Raw genomic sequence first — 20,756 nt, 5'->3', positions numbered from 1 at the left:
AAAGAAAAACCTCGAACTGGTTACTAACGTCTTACTATTAACCTGATGGGTCAAACAATTATATAAGCACGCGGTAGTGGTCTCACAAAGTACACCCCACGTGGGTTGAACATAAGGAAAAGTTGCTATATTGAAAAATATTGTCAAGACGAGATGTTATAATCTCATGCACACTCGCATTTAAGGTTGATGATCTTAGTTAGAGTTACTGATCAACACATGGTTCCACTTTACTCACAAAGTAGTGACAAAGCAGCTACTGGAAAATATTCTGAACTTCACACTCGAAATACACTGCATTGCAATTTAAGATAACATTAAATATTTTAAAGCTAAACCTGAAATAAAGGTGATTAAATTTTCAGTTAGGCTGAACTTAAGAAATCCATTGTCCTACGGACTTAGCAGACATGCGCTTAGCTGGAGATCTTACCACTTCAGACGCTCGCCACGGACAGACTGACCTGGTCCCTTTCTGAGGGTGGCTCACAAATACAAACGGAAGTGGCCAGAGGGGCAGCTTCCTATACCAACATGACAAGGGACGGACAGGACCATACTAAGGATAGAAACCTCTTTGCTTTTAGAAAGCGTAGCTACCTGTTCCGACGTTGGTCCTACTGTTCTCTAGCAGACAGGCTTGTCTGCTACCCTCAAGCATGCAACTAGAAATATATTTGCTCATTCATCCTCTCTCACAGAAGGGAAGGGGGATGACAATATCTTATCATATACAGTATATAAAAGAAAGCGGATGTAGGTTCCGTATGAGACTGTGTGATATGAATTACATATAAAATGTGTTTTAAAGTGTAGTAGTGTGACAGATCGTTCTTGTTTATGTGTAAAAGTAACACGTTCCACTACTCAGTCTCCTCCCAGATAGTCAGAAACGCCACAGTAAATTTAGAAAAGGAATTTATGCCGTAAATGACAACAGATTTAAGAAATTAACATGAAAGGAATCCAACAGAGACCTTTCAGTATGATGTCATAACACTCAGTGGAAGAAAGAAACTTACAAGACCAATGTAAACCTATACTAATAATGCACTTTATTATGTGCCAAATGACGAATTATTTTATATTCTCCATGCAATGCATTCCGCTGAAACTTTATATGTAATTCAAAGAGTCATAAAAGTTTGGGTTGTGGAAACAAATAAAACGAAGGGCAATGGGAGAACCTGAAAAGAAAAATAAAAGTGTCATCGTTGAAAGTTGTTGTAATACTATATCTTTCATAGCATTTGGGTTGTTATTAATTCATCATCACTGCCCAGCATCAAATGGTCATTAACGTCATTGTCCGGCCAATTTCAATTTCTGATGAATTATACAAGAATTCCAAGTTGTTTGGTCACTTACATAAACACCCGGATATTGACGTTGACGTTGTTTTTCTGCTTTACTTAATCGTGTAAAACATATACTGGACGGTTGTAATTAAACTTTCCCTATATGATACGTTATAACACGGAAACTAATTACCGTACGAGTACCAAACTTCATAGCATTAATGTCGACCGCTACGGTCGCAGGTTCGAATCCTGCCTCGGGCATGGATGTGTGTGATGTCCTTAGGTTAGTTAGGTTTAAGTAGTTCTGAGTTCTAGGGGACTGATGACCGCAGCAGTTAAGTCCCATAGTGCTCAGAGCCATTTGAACCATTTAATGTCCAGAATATGGGGTGCATGATTTCCATGCGTCACAGCGCCATCATCCAGTTCCAATTAAGGCCACCAGATGCCGCGATAAGTCACCGTGATTCATAGTCTCACACCACTGACCAGTCGCAGTCAGTTGATGACGTGTCAACATGATCTTGGACGAAAGGGGGAGGGCATTATTGGTAAAGCTCAATTATCAATACAAAGTAATGCTGCAACTGGTTGGTTGTGCTGCCACACACAGAATATGGAATGCGTGAAGCAGCTGTTCATGTAATACGTTCCACACTAGGCGTCTTGTCACGGTCCACGAGGCTCCCCCTGTCGCAGGTTCGAGTCCTCCCTCGGGCAAGGGTGTGTGTATTGTCCACAGCGTAAGTTAGTTTAAGTTAGATTAAGTAGTGAGTAAGCTTAGGGATCGATGCCGCAACACGATGTGGCACGGACTCGACTAATGTCTGAACCAGTGCTGGACGGAATTGACACCATGAATCTTGCAGGGCTGTCCATAAATCCGTAAGTGTACGAGGGGGTAAAGGTCTCCTCAGAACAGCACGTTGCAAGGCATCCCAGATGTACTCAATTATGTTCATTTCTGAGAAGTTTGGTGGCCAACTGAAGTGTTTAAACTCAAAAGAGCATTCCTGGAGCCACTCTGTGGAAATTCTGGACGAGTGGGATGTCTTATTGTCCTGCTGGAATTACCCACGTCCGTCGGAAAGCACAATGAATATGAAAGGATGTAGGTGTCCAGACAGGATGCTAATGTACCTGTCCCCTGTCAGAGTCGTACCTAGGCGTATCAGGGGCCACAAATCTCTCCAACCGCACTCGCCCCACACCATTACAGAGCCTCCACTAGCTTCAACAGTCTCCTGCTGAGATGCAGGCTTCTTGGATTCATGATGTTGTCTCCATACCCGTACACGTAAATCCCCTCGACACAATTTGAAACGAGATTCGACCGAACAGGCAACATGTTTCCAGTCATCAATAGTCCAATGTCGGTGTTGACGGGCCCAGGCAAGGCGTAAAGCTTTGTTTCGTGCAGCCATCAAGGGTACATAAGTGGACCTTCGACTCCGAAAGCCAATATCGATGATGAATGGTTCCCACGCTGATTCTTGTTTATGACCCAGCACTGAAATTTGCAGCAATTTGCGGAAGGGTTGCATTTCTGTCTCGCTGGATGATTGTCTTTATTCGTCGTTGGTCCAGTTCTTGCAGGATCTTTTTCCGGCCGCAGCGAAGTCGTAGATTTGGTGTTTTACCGGATTCCTGATATTCACGGTACACTCGTGAAATGGTCGTACGGAAAAATCCCCACTTCATCGCTACCTCGGAGATGCTGTGTGCCATCACCTGTGCGCCGGCTATAGAACCACGTTCAAACTTACATAACCTGCCACTGTAGCAGCAATAACCGATCTAACAACTGCGCCAGACACTTGTTGTCCTATATAGGCGTTGCCGACCGGGCGTTGTATTCTGCCTATTTACATATCTCTGTATTTGAGTATCCATGCCTGTACCAGTTTCTCTGACGCTTCAGTGTATATAACTGTGCTGTTGTTCTCTACTTCCTACATTAATTTGGACGAATAGTTTCGCAACGCCATGTATAATCTTTATTTAAAAAATTGTGCGACGTCCTTATAAGAGAGACACTGGTCAAAAAGTAGAAATAAAGATTCTATGAATTATATTCCAGGAAAAATAATCCGTGACACACAGGCTAGTCATGATAGCCACCCGTCTATTGAGCTACACGAGCTGCCCGTTGTGCTTACTATTCGTTCTTACATATCCTCAAGCCCTTTTCCTCACCGAGTCACAAAATAGTGCGAAAAACTGGCTGCCCTCGAATTTGGTCGCATGCTTGGGAGACTCCGTGCTGTGAGTTGTGCACTTTGCTGACGAGCATGGAATACACCAGTGTGTTTAAAATGTCCCTTGAACAATAAATTTAAGGGATTAGGATCAGGTGAATAGGGAAGCCATGCTTCTGGTTTTCCTCGATCAATCCATCCCTCGTTAAATGTTTGTGTTGAGTACTGTCGTACTGGGCGTAGAAAATGGGGTGGCACCTCTTCATCCGAAAACCACATCCATTGACGTTCTGCAAGGGTACCGTTCTCGAATAGCCGTGGTAAAATGTCGCAATGCGCTTCGTGATAAGCAGCAGCGTCTGCTTTCTTGTCTGCTAAGATGTATGGCTCTGTGAGTCTGTCGCACAATTAGTCCGTGCCCACTCATCGATTTTGAAGCGATCCTGATATCCTGCTTCCATTATCACGCAGTATTTTGCATCTTCCCACACGTCGTTGCTGTAAGAAGTTATTATATCTATAAATGTTTTTTGTGGGTTATTTTCTCAGCAGTTATTGTTGGTTTCCCCGCCTTAAGCTTACTGCAAATAAAGTGTACTTTTCACCAGATGCGTTTCGCTTTCATTGATGAAGCACCTTCCGTGGTTATTCTGGAATTGTAGTACGAATAAAACGTCTGTACGTTTTGGTATTTCCGGTTTAAAAACAGTCATCCAATAAAATGCTTTTTTAGTGATCTTGACTTGTGATGTTACATTGCAGATCGTCCCCAGCCTGACCATGTAAGGAATAAATTACTTACGTTGTTTTTGCCTCTTGTTTATATTGTATGAAGGCCATTGTTTTTCCTTCACTGTTAGCGAAACTTGAATTTGCAAGAAACCTGTTTGCACATTCACTTTTTTCAGTGTTTCGCCCCTTATGAACCCACCGAGCGAGGTGGCGCAGTGGTTAGCACACTGGACTCGCATTCGGGAGGACGACGGTTCAATCCCGTCTCCGGCCATCCTGATTTAGGTTTTCCGTGATTTCCCTAAATCGCTTCAGGCAAATGCCGGGATGGTTCCTTTGAAAGGGCACGGCCGATTTCCTTCCCCATCCTTCCCTCACCCGAGCTTGCGCTCCGTCTCTAATGACCTCGTTGTCGACGGGACGTTAAACACTAATCTCCTCCTCCTCCTCCTTATGAACCCACATTTACTTACACTGCATTTGTGGTTTTTTTTTGCGTCGGCTTACTTTTGTAAAATTCATAAGAGAAATAGTACCATAGTATCATGTATTCTACACTCGACGTAATGTTTTACGTTTATTCATTTGTGTTTTGTCTAGGTTGTGAATATCGCCACCTTGTAAATGAAACTGTTTTTTCTTGTTGTACGTGTGTGTGAGAGAGAGAGAGAGAGGGAGAGTGAGAGAGAGAGAGAGAGAATTTTTTATGTATTTGTTCATTTTGTTATCGAACATAAAGTAGCTGCGTACAAGAAAAAGGTCAACATTAATTGCATTAATTCTAATCGTGAGGCCTTCTTTTGCTGACTTTTTTTTAAGTCCTATACAGGGTGACGTATGTAACGCCAGTCTGTGGAGGTTGTCATCACAATAGTATTTAGCGTACCATGCCAGCAAGTCAGCCAGTGAATGACTGAAGTCAGTTAGCAGATGAAAACCATTAATGGGAGAAGAACAAGTGTGACTGAGAAGGTAGACGAAAAATCCACCAGTGATTTTCACTAAGAGAATCAGACCACTTCTCTTAGGGGCAGATTTTTATCTGTTTGGCTACCCACTTCTGCACTCTGAGATACCATCGCTTTTCCAGTTTTGTGCCCTTGGTCTTATCTAATCCAGTTTTCTCCCAGTGGTTGAACCTGGTACTGATAATTAAGTTATTTCGGCACTACATGTTCTGTAGATTTCTACAATTTCTTCCAAAATAATATGGAATCACATACATGATTTGTTGCTGTGTAGGGTTGGCTTCTTGCATATGACTACGTAGTGCACAGTGGCTTCCATGTAAACAGATTAACATAACTGTCTTTGTCACTACTCACAGTACATCTGAAATGCAATTTTAACGGCAAAGTAATGATCTTTGTCTATTAAACTCACACGGATTGACATGTTACCAGCAAACAGAATACAGCACTTCGGTCCCAATGGAGAAAAATCTTCAGCAGTAACAGTAGCTTCGGGGTTACCCCAAGAAACTATTCCCTAACTCCACCGAAGAGCCAAAGAAACTGGTACAGACATGCGTATTCAAATACAGAGATAATTAAACTTAAGACAACAAGTGTCTGGCGCAATCGTCAGTTCAGTTATTGCTCCAAAAATGGCAGTTTATCAAGATTTACGTGAGTTTGAACGTGGTGTTATAGTCGGCGCACGAGCGATGGAACACAGCAACAGCGAGGTAGCTATGAAGTGGGGATTTTCCCGTACGACCATTCCACGAGTGTGGCGTGAATATCAGGAATTCATTAAAACATCAAATCTCCGACATCGCTGCGGCTGGGAAAAAGATCCTGCAAGAACGGGACCTACGGCGACTAAAGAGAAACGTCCAACGTGAAAGAAGTGCAACCCTTCCGCAAATTGCTGCAAATTTCAGTTCTGGGCCGTCAACAAGTGTCAGCGTGCGAACCATTCAACAAAACATCGTCGATATGGGCTTTCAGAGCCGGATGCACATTCATGTACCATTGATGACTGCAAAACACAAAACGTTAGACCTCTTCTGGGCCCGTCAACACCGACGTTGGACTGTTGATGACTGGAAACATGTTTCCCGGTCGGACGAGTCTCGTTTCAAATTGTATCGGGCAGATGGACGTGTAACGGTATGGAGACAACCTCATGAATCCATGGACCCTGCATAACCAGCAGCAGACTGTTAAAGCTGGTGGAGGCTCTGTAATGGTGTGAGGCGTATGCAGTTTGAGTGATATGGGATCCCTGATACGTCTAGATACGAGTCTGACAGGTGACACGTACGTAAGCATCCTGCCTGATCACGGGCGTCCACTCATGTCTATTGTGCATTCCGAACGACCAGGGGTAATTTCAGCAGGACAATGCGACACCCCACACGTCCAGACCTGCTACAGAGTTGCTCCAGGAACGCTTTTCTGAGGTTAAACACTTCCACTTGCCAGCCATCTCCCCAGACATGAACATTATTGAGTATATCTGGAATGCCTAGCAACGTGTTGTTCAGAAGAGATCTGTACCCCCTTGTATTCTTACGGATTTATGGACATTGCTGCAGAATTTAAGGTGTCAGTTCCCTCCAGCAGTACTTCAGACATTAGTCGAGTTCGTGCCACGTCGTGTTGCGGGACTTTTGCGTGCTCGCAGGGGTCCTACACGATATTAGGCAGGTGTACCAGTATCTTTGACTCGTCAGTATATGTAAATGATCTTTTTGGATCATGAGTCTTCAGATTGGTTTGATGCGGACGAATTACTCTCCTGCGCCAACCACTTCAAAGTAGAACACAACCGACGTCTTTAAATATTCGTTGGAGATATTCAAATCTCTGTGTTCTCCTACAGTTTTTTACCTTCTACAACTCCCTCAAGTACCATACAAATTATTCCTTGGTGCTGTAAGGCAAATTATGTCGTTCTGTCCCTTCTTCTTGTCAATGTTTTTCTTCAGCCGCGCGGAGTGGCCGCGCGATTTGAGGCGCCACATCACGGATTGCGCAGCCCCTCCCGCCGGAGGTTTGAGTACTCCCTCAGGCATGGGTGTGTGTGTGTTGTTCTTAGCATAACTTAGTTTAAGTAGTGTGTGTGGTGTCACCGCCAGACACCAAACTTGCTAGGTGGTAGCTTTAAATCGGCCGCGGTCCATTAGTACATGTCGGACCCGCGTGTCGCCACTGTCAGTCATTGCAGACCTAGCGCCACCACATGGCAGGTCTAGAGAGACGAACTAGCACTCGTCCCCAGTTGTACGACGACTTTGCTAGCGACTACACTGACGAAGCCTTTCTCTCATTTGCCGAGAGACAGTTAGAATAGCCTTCAGCTAAGTCCATGACTACGACCTAGCAAGGCGCCATTAACCCTATCTGGAGAGAGTCTAATTTGTATCGTCAATAGCGATGTACCACAAGGATGCATTAAAGATGAGTATTAACTTAGATACGTACTTTTCTTATTAGCATTCATTACTTATCCTGTTCCAGACTTCACGCCAGTCGGTGTGAGTTGACGCGTGCCCTTTCGGTAACCTCACCCCGTGTCTAGACTGTCTTGTCTAGACACAACAGTGTGTAAGTCTAGGGACCGACGACTCAGCAATTTGGTTTCTTAGGAATTCACACACATTTGAACATCTACATCTACATTTACATACATACTCCGCAATCCACCACACGGTGCGTGGCGGATGGTACCTCGTACCACAACGAGCATCTTCTCTCCCTGTTCCACTCCCAAACAGAACGGGGGAAAATGACTGCCTATATGCCTCTGTAGGAGCCCTAATCTCTCTTATCTTATCTTTGTGGTCTTTCCGCGAAATATAAGTTGGCGGCAGTAAAATTGTACTGCAGTCAGCCTCAAATGCTGGTTCTCTAAATTTCCTCAGTAGCGATTAACGAAAAGAACGCCTCCTTTCCTCTAGAGACTCCCACCCGAGTTACTGAAGCATTTCCGTAACACTCGCGTGATGATCAAACCTACCAGTAACAAATCTAGCAGCCCGCCTCTGAATTGCTTCTATGTCCTCCCTCAATCCGACCTGATAGGGATCCTAAACGCTCGAGCAGTACTCAAAAATAGGTCGTATTAGTGTTTTATAAGCTGTCTCCTTCACAGATGAACCACATCTTCCCAAAATTCTACCAACGAACCGAAGACGACGATCCGCCTTCCCCACAACTGCCATTACATGCTTGTCCCACTTCATATCGCTCTGCAATGTTACGCCCAAATATTTAATCGACGTGACTGTGTCAAGCGCTACACCACTAATGGAGTATTCAAACGTTACAAGATTCTTTTTCCTATTCATCTGCATTAATTTACATTTATCTATATTTAGAGTTAACTGCCATTCTTTACACCAATCACAAATCATGTCTAAGTCATCTTGTATCCTCCTACAGTCACTAAACGACGACACCTTCCCGTACACCACAGCAACATCACCAAACAGCCGCACATTGCTATCCACCCTATCCAAAAGATCATTTATGTAGATAGAAAACAACAGCGGACTTACCACACTTCCCTGGGGCACTCCAGATGATACCCTCACCTCTGATGAACACTTACCATCAAGGACAACGTACTGGGTTCTATTACTCAAGAAGTCTTCCAGCCACTCACATACTTGGGAACCAATCCCATATTCTCGTACCTTAGTTAGGAGGCTGCAGTGGGGCACCGAGTGAAACGCTTTCCGGAAGTCAAGGAATATGGCATCCGTCTGATACCCTTCATCCATGGTTCGCAAGATATCATGTGAAAAAAGGGCGAGTTGCGTTTCGCAGGAGCGATGCTTTCTAAAGCCGTGCTGATGCATGGACAGCAACTTATCTGTCTCAAGGAAATTCATTATATTCGAACTGAGAATATGTTCGAGAATCCTGCAACAAACCGATGTTAAGAATATTGGTCTTATTTGTTTCTCTACATGTTCCCCTCCTCAACGATTCGACGAGATACATCCTTATTGCTAATCAGTCCACATAATTTTCAAGGTTCTTCTATGCAACCTACCCAAACTCTTCGATTGTCTTCTTTTCCGGTTTTCCTATAGTCTGTGGTTCAGAATCATCCAACACTGTGCTCCAAGCGCACATTTTCAGAAATTTCTTTTTCAGGTTAAGGCCGATGTTTGATACTAGCAGATATCCATTGGCCAGGAATGCCCTCTTTGCCTGTGCTAGTGTGTTCTTTATGTCCTGCTTGCTTCGCCTGTCATTTGTTATTTTGCTTGCAATGAAACGGAATTCCTTCACTTCGTCCATATCGTGGTCATCAATTTCAAAGTTAAGTTCATCAGTAGTCTCATTTCTGCTATTACTGATTACTTTCGGTTTACTCTCATTCAATATTCTGTACTCATTTGTACATTCTATTGAACAGATCCTGTAATTCTTCTTCACATTCACTGAGGGTAGCACTGTCATCAGCTGACATTATCCTTGATGTCTTTCCATCCTGAATTTTTCCACTCCTAAATCTTTCTTTTATTTCCATCATTGGTACTTCTATGTATCGACGGAACAGTAGGGACGAAACTTTTATGTCTTATTCTCTTTCTAACCCGAGCACTTAGTCTTCTTATTTTTCCCTCTTGGCTCTTCTATCTATTACGTGTCACCCGTCTTTATCCGTAGCTTACACCTATTGCTTTGAGAATATCGGTCTTGCACCATTTTTGCATTGTCTAACGCTTTTTGTTAGTCAACAAACCCTATGAATGTGTCTTGATTTATCTTAAGTCTTGTATCCATTATCTAGAACAGTTTTTAAATCATATCTACTGTAAATTATTCATTTTTTAAATCTTTATTCCTACTTCCAGATTAAAAAGATTTTCATATGCACATGCACAACTTATCTATTCCTTCTTTTTTAGTGGTTCCTTGGAGTTCTTCACTTACGTATTCTTTTTCGTAGCTCTTCATAGTACTTTGTCGGCCCCCACAGTTCATTGCAATTGACTACATCCTGACATGCTCTTGCACTGTTTCCCCACTCTTTCCCTTTCTCTTTGGCGTACACGAGGCTACATCACGTACGATTTGGAAATCAAACTATTGTCTACATTAGTCGTTTCGTTTCACACATACTTACATCTCGAAACAGTGGGCGGCGCTAATAGCCCAGAACTCGTTGAGGATAGACGCGCCACAGGCGTGGATGTAGGTGCCGAGAAAGTCAAGTTGCACCGACAGCTGCAACAAAACACAACGCGTTCTGATAGCGAAATAAAAAGCGCTCAGTTGTTGCTACGTACCAGGCTGCGAAGAAAAAATAGTGAAAAATGCATTTCTGAACACTGAGTGCGAGCCGAAGGTCTCTGTACGTCTTGAAACCCTATCAAGATCTGAGGGAATATTTGCGCAGCTTTTTTTCGGACAGTACTTTTTTATCTGCAAAAAGTCTGGGGATTCTATCAATATTGTCTGTCAGGTTATTACTATTCAATATGAACAGCAATGGTCCCAACACATTTGCCTGGCGTGCTCCTGAAGGTACTTCCGCATCTGACAATGACTCTTCATACTAAATAACACATCAAGCCTCGTATAGTAATCCTCTGTGGCTTTCAATACAAACTGGTGTCCATGATTAAAGCAACAAACTGCTATTTCCCTGCCCTGTGTCTAATTCACGATATAACCATGCAAACTGTCAACAGATATCCGTACGATAGTGTTGTGCACGGACTATGGCATTGCGAACAACAGACACAAACGCCAGCAATGACGACAGGGCAACTATCAACCGAGGTAGTATTTGCAGGGTTGTCTAACATCCACAGTCTACATCTACATCCATACTCCGCAAGCCACATGACGGTGTGTGGCGGAGGGTACCTTGAGCACCTCTATCGGTTCTCCCTTCTATTCCAGTCTCGTATTGTTCGTGGAAAGAAGGATTGTCGGTATGCCTCTGTGTGGGCTCTAATCTCTCTGATTTTATCCTCATGGTCTCTTCGCGAGATATACGTAGGAGGGAGCAATATACTGCTTGACTCTTCGGTGAAGGTATGTTCTCGAAACTTCAACAAAAGCCCTTACCGAGCTACTGAGCGTCTCTCCTGCAGAGTCTTCCACTGGAGTTTATTTATCATCTCCGTAACGCTTTCGCGATTACTAAATGATCCTGTAACGAAGCGCGCTGCTCTCCGTTGGATCTTCTCTACCACCTCCATCAACCCCACCCGGTACGGATCCCAAACTGCTGAGCAGTATTCAAGCAGTGGGCGAACAAGCGTACTGTAACCTCCTTCCTTTGTTTTCGGATTGCATTTCCTTACGACTCCTCCACTGATTCTCAGTCTGGCATCTGCTTTACCGACGATCAACTTTATATGATCATTCCATTTTAAATTACTCCTAATGCGTACTCCCAGATAATTTATGGAATTAACTGCTTCCAGTTACTGACCTGCTATATTGTAGCTAAATGATAAGGGATCTTTCTTTCTATGTATTCGCAGCACATTACACTTGTCTACATTAAGGTTCAATTGCCATTCCCTGCACCATGCGTCAATTCGCTGCAGATCCTCCTGCATTTCAGTACAGTTTTCCGATGTTACAACCTCTCGATATACCACAGCATCATCCGCAAAAAGCCTCAGTGAACTTCCGATGACATCCACAAGGTCATTTATGTATATTTTGAATAGCAACGCTCCTACGACAATCCCCTGCGGCACACCTGAAATCATTCTTACTTCGGAAGACTTCTCTCCATTGAGAATGACATGCTGCGTTCTATTATCTAGGAACTCTTCAATCCAATCACACAATTGGTCTGATAGCCCATATGCTCTTTCTTTGTTCATTAAACTACTGTGGGGAACTATCGAACGCCTTGCGGAAGTCAAGGAACACGGCATCTACCTGGGAACCCGTATCTACGGATCTCTGAGTCTCATGGACGAATAGCGCGAGCTGGGTTTCACACGATCGTCTTTTTCGAAACCCGTGCTGATTTCTACAGAGTAGATTTCTAGTCTCCAGACAAGTCATTATACTCGAACACAATACGTGTTCCAAAATTCCACAACTGATCGACGTTAGAGATATAGGTCTATAGTTCTGCACATCAGTTCGACGTCCCTTCTTGAAAACGGGGATGACCTGTGACCTTTTCCAATCCTTTGGAACGCTACGCTCTTCTAGAGATCTACGGTACACCGCTGTAAGAAGGGGAGCAAGTTCCTTCGCGTACTCTGTGTGTAAAATCGAACTGGTATCCCATCAGGTCCAGCGACCTTTCCTCTTTTGAGCGATTTTAATTGTTTTTCTATCCCTCTGTCGTCTATTTCGATATCTACCATTTTGTCATCTGCGCGACAATCTAGAGAAGGAACTACGGGACACTCGCTGTGTACACAGTCGCAGACGATGCATTGTGGCACAGAGAAGACGCCTAACACTCTCTGCTGTGAAGGGCCAAAGCAAGTGGCCCGATGGCTTAATGTGAATCGTCCTGTTGTTTCTCGGATGAGGTGCTGTTTATAGAGACCGCAGCTGTATCCCGGAGACCAGGACAGGGCCAACCACGTGTGACGTCACAAAGAGTGGGTCGTTATTTGGCTGTAAGGGTACGACGGTACCGCCTTACTTCTGCACTGCAACTGGCATCTGACCTCGCAGAATCCCCTGGACGTGTTGTATGGAGGCAAACAGTGTACAGAAGGCTTCAGAAGAGTGGCCTTTACTGTTGGAGACCTGCTGTCTGTTTACCCCTGTCGTGTCTTCACAGAAGGAAACGTCTATATTGGAGCTGTCAACCTGTCGCCTGGATGGTCGAATGGTGGGCCAACGTTCTTTTGAGGATGAGAACCGATTTGGTCTGGAGAGTCAATCTGGACGGATTCGCATCTGGAGAGCACGTAAAACACCTTTTCGGCTCTCAAACATTGTGGAAAGAGACCGATATCGAGGAGGATCCCTACTGATATTGGCAGGGATTATGTTGAAACTTCCTGGCAGATTAAAACTGTGTGCCGGACCGAGACTCGAACTCGGGACATTTGCCTTTCGCGGGCAAGTGCTCTACCAACTGAGCTACCCAAGCACGACTCACGCCCCGTCCTCCAGCTTTACTTCTGCCAGTACTTCGTCTCCTACCTTCCAAACTTTAAAGTGGCTCTCCTGCGAACCTTGCAGGCTGTGGCTAAGCCATGTCTCCGCAATATCCTTTCTTTCAGGAGTGCTAGTTCTGCAAGGTTCGCAGGAGAGCTTCTGTAAAGTCTGGAAGGTAGGAGACGAGGTACTGGCAGACGTGAAGCTGTGAGGACGGGGCATGAGTCGTGCTTGGGTAGCTCAGTTGGTAGAGCACTTGCCCGCGAAAGGCAAAGGTCCCGAGTTCGAGTCTCGGTCCGTCACACAGTTTTAATCTGCCAGGAAGTTTCATATCAGCGCACGCTCCGCTGCAGAGTGGAAATCTCATTCAGGGATTATGTTGACCACTAGAATACTTCTTCATGAAATTGTACAGGTGAATCAGGGATATTCAACTGCTGTCAGGTACCAGGAGATCGTAGAATATCATCCACGGTTGTTGCGAGGTGCTGTGCGCCCAGACCTGACTTCGTACTGATGGAGGATGATGTTCGACCTCAGAGAGCAATAGTGGTTGATGTTTTGTTGGACACTGAACGCGTGGCGCGGACTGATCGTTCTCCCGATTTGAATCCCATAGAGTATATCTGGGATGCACCAGGGAGACAGGTTGCGTCACGTCAGCATCCACCAACCACTTTCTAAGACTTGTGAGCAGCTCTGCAGGAAGAATGGGAGTTATTGCCTCAACATGAGACTGATGATTTAATCCACAACATGTCCCGTTGTTGCCAGCCCCGTATTGCTGCCAAAGGTGGTCACACTCCCTACTGAGAACATTAACCGGTTGTCGGAATGTATGTACCGGGTGATCAAAAAGTCAGTATAAATTTGAAAAGTTAATAAACCACGGAATGATGTAAATAGAGAGGTAAAAATTGACACACATGCTTGGAATGACCTGGGATTTTATTACAAACAAAAAAAAAACATATTGCTAGACGCGTGAAAGATCTCTTGCGCGCGTCGTTTGGTGATGATCGTGTGCTCAGCCGCCGCTTTCGTCATGCTTGGCCTCCCAGGTCCCCAGACCTCAGTCCGTGTGATTATTGGCTTTGGTGTTACCTGAAGTCGAAAGTGTATCGTGATCGACCGACATCTCTAGGGATGCTGAAAGACAACATCCGTCGCCAATGCCTCACCATAACTCCGGACATGCTTTACAGTGCTGTTCACAACATTATTCCTCGACTACAGTTATTGTTGAGGAACGAAGGTGGACATATTGAGCATTTCCTGTAAAGAACATCATCTTTGCTTTGTCTTCCTTGGTCAGATGAAGCGCCATCTGTCGGATATTTTTTGAATTTTTGTATTTTTTTGGTTCTAATAAAACCCCATGTCATTCCAAGCTTGTGTGTCAATTTGTACCTCTGTATCTACATTATTCCGTGATTTATTCAGTTTTCAAATTTATACTGACTTTTTGATCACCCAGTACATATCTGTTAACTTGGAAAAAACGAAGAACATTTATGTCTACTGGTATGCATGTTGCAGTTGATTACGTTCTGTATTCTTTACATTGTCTCTACTTAACTATCTCCTGTTGATACTGTTTTGTCGGCAAAATAAACGCAACCTTGCTGAATTTCCGTTTGGTGCTTTAATTTTGAGCACAAGTTGTAACGGAACATATTAAAAGCTTTACTTTACCGAAGTGTGCGATACCCTCCAAATTCAACCAGTTTAACGAGTATTTATGATTATAGAAAAGTTATTGTGTATGTTAACAATGATTGCATAACATGTCTGCATAAACAGTCAAACCATTAAATTATACTGAGTAACTGACACACACAAAAGTTTATATCACTTGATCACTGATACAGCAAATGTCATCATGTAAAAACACTAAGTTCATCTTAAATAATTAATATGAAGTACGAAAAATAGTGGCCAACTTAGGTATTTTGGATCTCCTGAAATAAAAATCACCCAGTGAAACCTATTTGTTCACTAGGAGCGTTTTCACTCAGTATTCACGTAATCAATCCTATTTTAGACGAAAACCAATGTAATTCTTAATAATTCGTGTTATTTACTTATTTATGCAAATTAGAGAAGTCAATTGACAAACTTCTAAAAAACGGCCTTTTTGTAACAAAGAATTATTCTGTCAAGTCAACAAATCTGTCTGTCATTTTAATAACATGTTAAATTATGTCACTCGATGCAAATTAATAACTTTTCTGCACAAATTATGATAACAGATGTACATGTGACTTGTAAACTATATCTCTTTTTAGTAGTTCTTTGACAATGTTATAAATACAAGCAGCAAGAACGGTCGGGAGGCAGTCGGAATGTCACTTTGGTAAAGTGTGTTTCTGTGTTATTGTTTGAGGTGGATAAACAATGCAAAGAACATGTAACGAAAATACTACTTTGTGTTGTGTCATGGTCTTTGGTGGACAGTGGAATTAAGATGGCCACCAGAGTAATAAATATTTGAAGTTTACATATTTGTTGGTTTCGCTCGTTCTTTATCATCAAAAGCATATAAAAAACACGGGACCTCATGTTTTTAACCCTAGACAACCAGATTTAGAGCCAGCATCAGCATCGAGACACAGCAGCGATCCAGCAAGTAGCAGCGATTACCACAACACAATGCATTTTAATGGCGCCAACCTAACATCAAGTGCTAACAAGCTCCGTAAATGGGAGTGAAATAGTGCGATTATAGCAATTAGCTATATCTACGACCAGGCGACCATTACAAAAGTGGGGGCTCGTCCGGGATCTTTAAGTGCATCGATGATAATAGTGCAGCGATAAATTTCCTAAGTGCTTATCATTCCAAAAAAGTTTATTTGTGCAGTGTGGCAACAGTGAAAATATGTCAAAAATAAATAAAGTGTGTTTGTGCGACTACGCCGCTCGGAAGATTAACGTCTGGATTATGTCAATGGAATTCATCAATCAAGACTTCAGCTTCGATAAAACCGAATAGAAGTGAAGAAAGCCAACGGGAACACCGATCACGACATCATAGCATAGCTATATATAGCAAGGTATTTTGTTGTTGTTGTCATTTAAAATAATTATTAGTTAACATGTCTCTACCTGAGAGTGATGAGATCGTAGGAAATGTAAAAACTGAACCAGGGGATGGTGAACAATTAAACTTAACAGGGTTTGCAACTCAAATAAGCTCGCAACTTAAACAATCAATTGAACAAGTAAGTTTGGATTTTAAACAATCAAGTGCACAAGTACATTTGGATGTTAAACAATCAAGTGAACAAGTAAGTTTGAAACTCACAGATAGACTGGATAAGTTAAGTTTGGATTTTGATCTATTAAGGACTCATCTCAATGAGAAGTGTGAGGAAATTAAAACTACCCTCAGTAAGGACACTAGAGAACAGTTGATACACTTCAGAAAAGAATTTCAAGTTAAAGTTGAAAGTTTAAATGAAAACATACAAGCTAACACAGACAGCATTGCTGTCATCTACAACAGAGTAGATACTGAAGTTGAAAGATTAGATCAGAGAATAGACAAAACTTCAGAAAACCTTAAACAAGAATACAACCTGTATACCACCAATGTAGATACAAAAGTAGAAAATTTACACACTAAATGTACACAATTGGAGGACGCATTGATGTCCAAACAAACGATTTACAATCAAAATACAATGTATGGGCACATCCAAGTGAAATGCTTTCCTGGTGAAAATCTGCACCCTATTGACTTTATTCACCAATGTAAGGATATGTTTGTTGTAGGAATGTCAGATAACATAAAAATTAAGTTAGTAAAACGGTTTCTAGAAGGGGAGGCCCTATCCTGGGCAAATGAGAATAATGATTCTTGGAATACTTTTGAAGAATTTGAAGCTAAATTTATTTGCAAATTTTGGTCACAATCCATACAAGCCAGATTAATGTCAGAATTTCTAAATCCAAGAATAATTAAAGCAATTCAAAATTTATATAAAAATTCTATTTCAAAAATAAAAATTGGTAAATATCTATCACATGGATTCCAAGTCACAAAAGGATGTAGCATCTCACCTACATTGTATAAAATATATACAGAAGTAACTTTACAGAATTGGAAGAAAAAATGTCACGCTATGGGAATACCAATAAATGATAGAACAATATACTCGTTACAATTTGCAGATGACCAACTGATTATAGCCCAAGACTATGAGGACATGGAGTATATGACCAGAAAATTGATTCAAGAATATAAAAAATCAGGTCTAAATGTAAACATGAATAAAACAAAGTACATGGTAATTGGTGGAGTGAATGGAGACTTAATATTAGAAGAAGGGATGGGAACAATAACAGCTACTGAGGAATATAAATATTTAGGTGTGAAAATTACAAATGATGGGAAACAGGACAAAGAAATTAGATCAAGAATAAATTCTGGAAAGACGACAATCTCTTTATTGAATGGAATTCTCTGGGACAAACACATAACAACTGATAACAAAATAAGGATTTTTAAAACAATAGTTAGGAGCATTATTACATATGGTTCAGAAGTGTGGACAACAAAATGGCAACTGAAATCAAAATTATTAGCCACAGAAATGGATTTCTGGAGACGTTCAGCAAGAATATCAAGACGAGAAAGAATAAGAAATGAAGTAATCAGAGACAAGATGAAATGTAAAAATTCAGTTATTGATTTCATCGAGCACAAACAACTTAAATGGTATGGACACATCAGACGAATGGAACAGGAAAGGCTACCAAAATGCATAATCGACTGGGTACCAATTGGAAGAAGAAAAAGGGGACGACCACCTGATACATGGAAACAGGGAGTTCAGTCAGCAATGAGGAAGAACAACATTCCTGAAGATTTATGGACAAATAGAGAAGAGTGGAGAACAATAATTAGTGACTTACTGTAATCTAGAATAGGTGCTGGAAAAATGTACTCACATTGTAGATCCAGAATAATAATAATTTCTAAATGGACCAGTGTATAGAGGGAAAGTAGGGGTAATGCAAAAATTTTGCAGAGATCAATTGAAAAAACTTGCTCACTTGAATAACTCTTTTGATATTATGACACAAATTGATGTTTTAAAAAAGAAGGTTACCAGAGAGACTGCAGTGGGAATTGGTCCATGGACCAGACGATTCAATGGAAGAGTTCCTGAAATTTGTAGATAGATTAGATAGGGCCTTGGAAAGAGAAAATAACCAAAGTTTTGGCTCTGGCAACAATCAGTATGGGGGGTGGAACAGGAATGTAAATAGAGATTATTATGGGAGGAGAGACTTTGAAAATTCTGGAAATAATGCTCCAAATAGGGGAGATAGGAGATATGAAAATGATTTCAGAAACTATACACATGAGGGAGGATGGAGGAGAGATAACAGGAATGATAGAAATAGGTATTGGGGAAGAGAACAAGATAGAAGGGGCTTTGTTGAAACTAGTGAACAAAACGACAACTACAAACGGACAGAACGAGGGAACCAGCCGGGAAACGGTGGACAGCCCCACTAGATGTCCGTAGTTTTGGGGCTAGACAATATTATGACAGGACAACACATAACCGGAACTGGAAAAGGAGAGGATACAATGTAAAGAGTAAGTACCATGAAAATACTGATGTTGTTAGAATGAATAAATTAGAATTTAATAAAAGGTTTTAGGATACTATGAGTAAAAGTGATACAGTTAATAAAAACAGTCTTCAAGCACAGGTAGTTAGTGAAAGTGCAGAAGTTGAAGGTATTGCAGAGTTCCATAGTTGGGCTGAAAAAGATACTGGTGTTAATAACAAGTCAGACACACCACAAATAGAATCTATTTTGGGGGGTTTATTTGATAAGAAGGGGGATGACGAAGTGTTTAATGGAGCCAAAGACTCAATTGCTGAGATTCAGATACATAGGGGGGAAACTGAAGATGGGGTTGTTGTGGAGGAGGAGGAAGAAGTAATAGAGGGACATTTAAATAATGATCCTAAATCAAGTGATGTTATTGATGAGAGTGTGGAGGAAGAAATAAAAGTATTTGTAGAATTGAAAAGTGATGATGAGGTAAAGGTAAGTGATGTGACAAACATGGGTAATAATGAGGTTAATTTAAGTGAAATGCAGACTAGGAAATGTGTATCTGAGGACAAGCTATTGCCTATTAGGAACTATGAAACACTAATCTATGAGAATGGTAATAATAATAATATTAAAGAAAATATAAAGGGATGAAATGTAAATTGTGTTTTCAAGAAAAAGGGAAAAAGTTTTTAGAAGTTTTGTGGAACAACTATGGAAACTGTATAAACAAAGATGCCTTTTGGAAAGAATTAGCAAAGGTAAGTGCAACCTTGTATCCTACATGGTGGACAAGAATCCATAGTGGACTTTATAAAAAAGGGGGTGAAAACAGTAGTTTGTTAGGTGACAACACAGTGTTAAAAGGAACAGATGAAAACAAAGGTTTATGTTTAAATGTCAATGCTTTGCAAACAGAGAGGGATGTGTCTAAGTGTAGGAAAGAAACATTAGACTTAGGAACTAAAGAAATTGAAAATGATCTATTGTTTGAAAATACTGAAATAGACAAAGATGTTGAGCTAGGTTGTCCATATGTTAAAGTAAACATTGACATTTGTCCATTTGAAATAAAAGAAAGCCCACATCCTAATGTGTATAGACTTATCTTACCCAGGTCAAGAAGGTTATTTGGATTAAGAAACATCACTGAATTGAAACCATATAAACATGATTAAGCACATTTCCCTGTTTGAATACAGTTACTTACCCATTTTCCGTAAAGCATGTTATCAGCAAAGATTTTACTGGGTGTGTCAAATAGCAACTACCACTCATCCTACCGAGCGGTGTGGCGCAGTGGTTAGACACTGGACTCGCATTCGGGAGGACGACGGTTCAATCCCGCGTCCGGCCATCCTGATTTAGGTTTTCTGTGATTTCCCTAAATCACTTCAGGCAAATGCCGGGATGGTTCCTCTGAAAGGGCACGGCCGACTTCCTTCCCAATCCTTCCCTAATCCGATGAGACCGATGACCACGCTGTCTGGTCTCCTTCCCCAAAACCAACCAACCAACCAACCACTCATCCTACATACCCTGGAAAAGTTCCAGATCTCTGAGAGAATGTTTTTATATTTTCATTGTCACTATTGAATATTAAATTTTGAGACATCATCTTTACTTGCAACGGACAAGGAGGTGACAAACATTTATTACTCAATGAGAACTGACTTTGAAATAATTTACATATATTTTTTATATATCTTAAAATCGCATGTGATATATTTGTGTCTGTTTTTGATCATCTTCCATGTGGCTCACTGGGAGCAAAGATTAACATTTCTTTTTACTTTCGTATATTACTAAATATTTTTATTAAGCTGTCATACTGAGAGCCATAACACAAAGTGCATTTGAAACAACACAACTAAAATATT

At 41.6% G+C, this 20,756-nt stretch overlaps 1 protein-coding gene across 1 annotated transcript in view; it reads right to left on the bottom strand.

Annotated features, from left to right (window-relative positions):
• LOC126163396 (mite allergen Der f 3-like) overlaps positions 1-20,756 on the bottom strand; it is a 109,059-nt gene that overhangs the window by 46,541 nt on the left and 41,762 nt on the right. Inside the window, exon 3 of the mRNA XM_049920173.1 lies at positions 10,322-10,422. Within this exon, the coding sequence (XP_049776130.1) occupies positions 10,322-10,422 (101 nt within the window). The remainder of the gene's footprint in view (positions 1-10,321; positions 10,423-20,756) is intronic.

Source organism: Schistocerca cancellata, chromosome 1, assembly GCF_023864275.1.
Source record: "Schistocerca cancellata isolate TAMUIC-IGC-003103 chromosome 1, iqSchCanc2.1, whole genome shotgun sequence".
In the NCBI taxonomy this organism is placed as follows: Eukaryota; Metazoa; Arthropoda; class Insecta; order Orthoptera; family Acrididae; genus Schistocerca; species Schistocerca cancellata.
The sequence above is the reverse complement of the archived record's forward strand: the minus strand, read 5'-3'. Positions and strand labels throughout refer to the sequence as shown.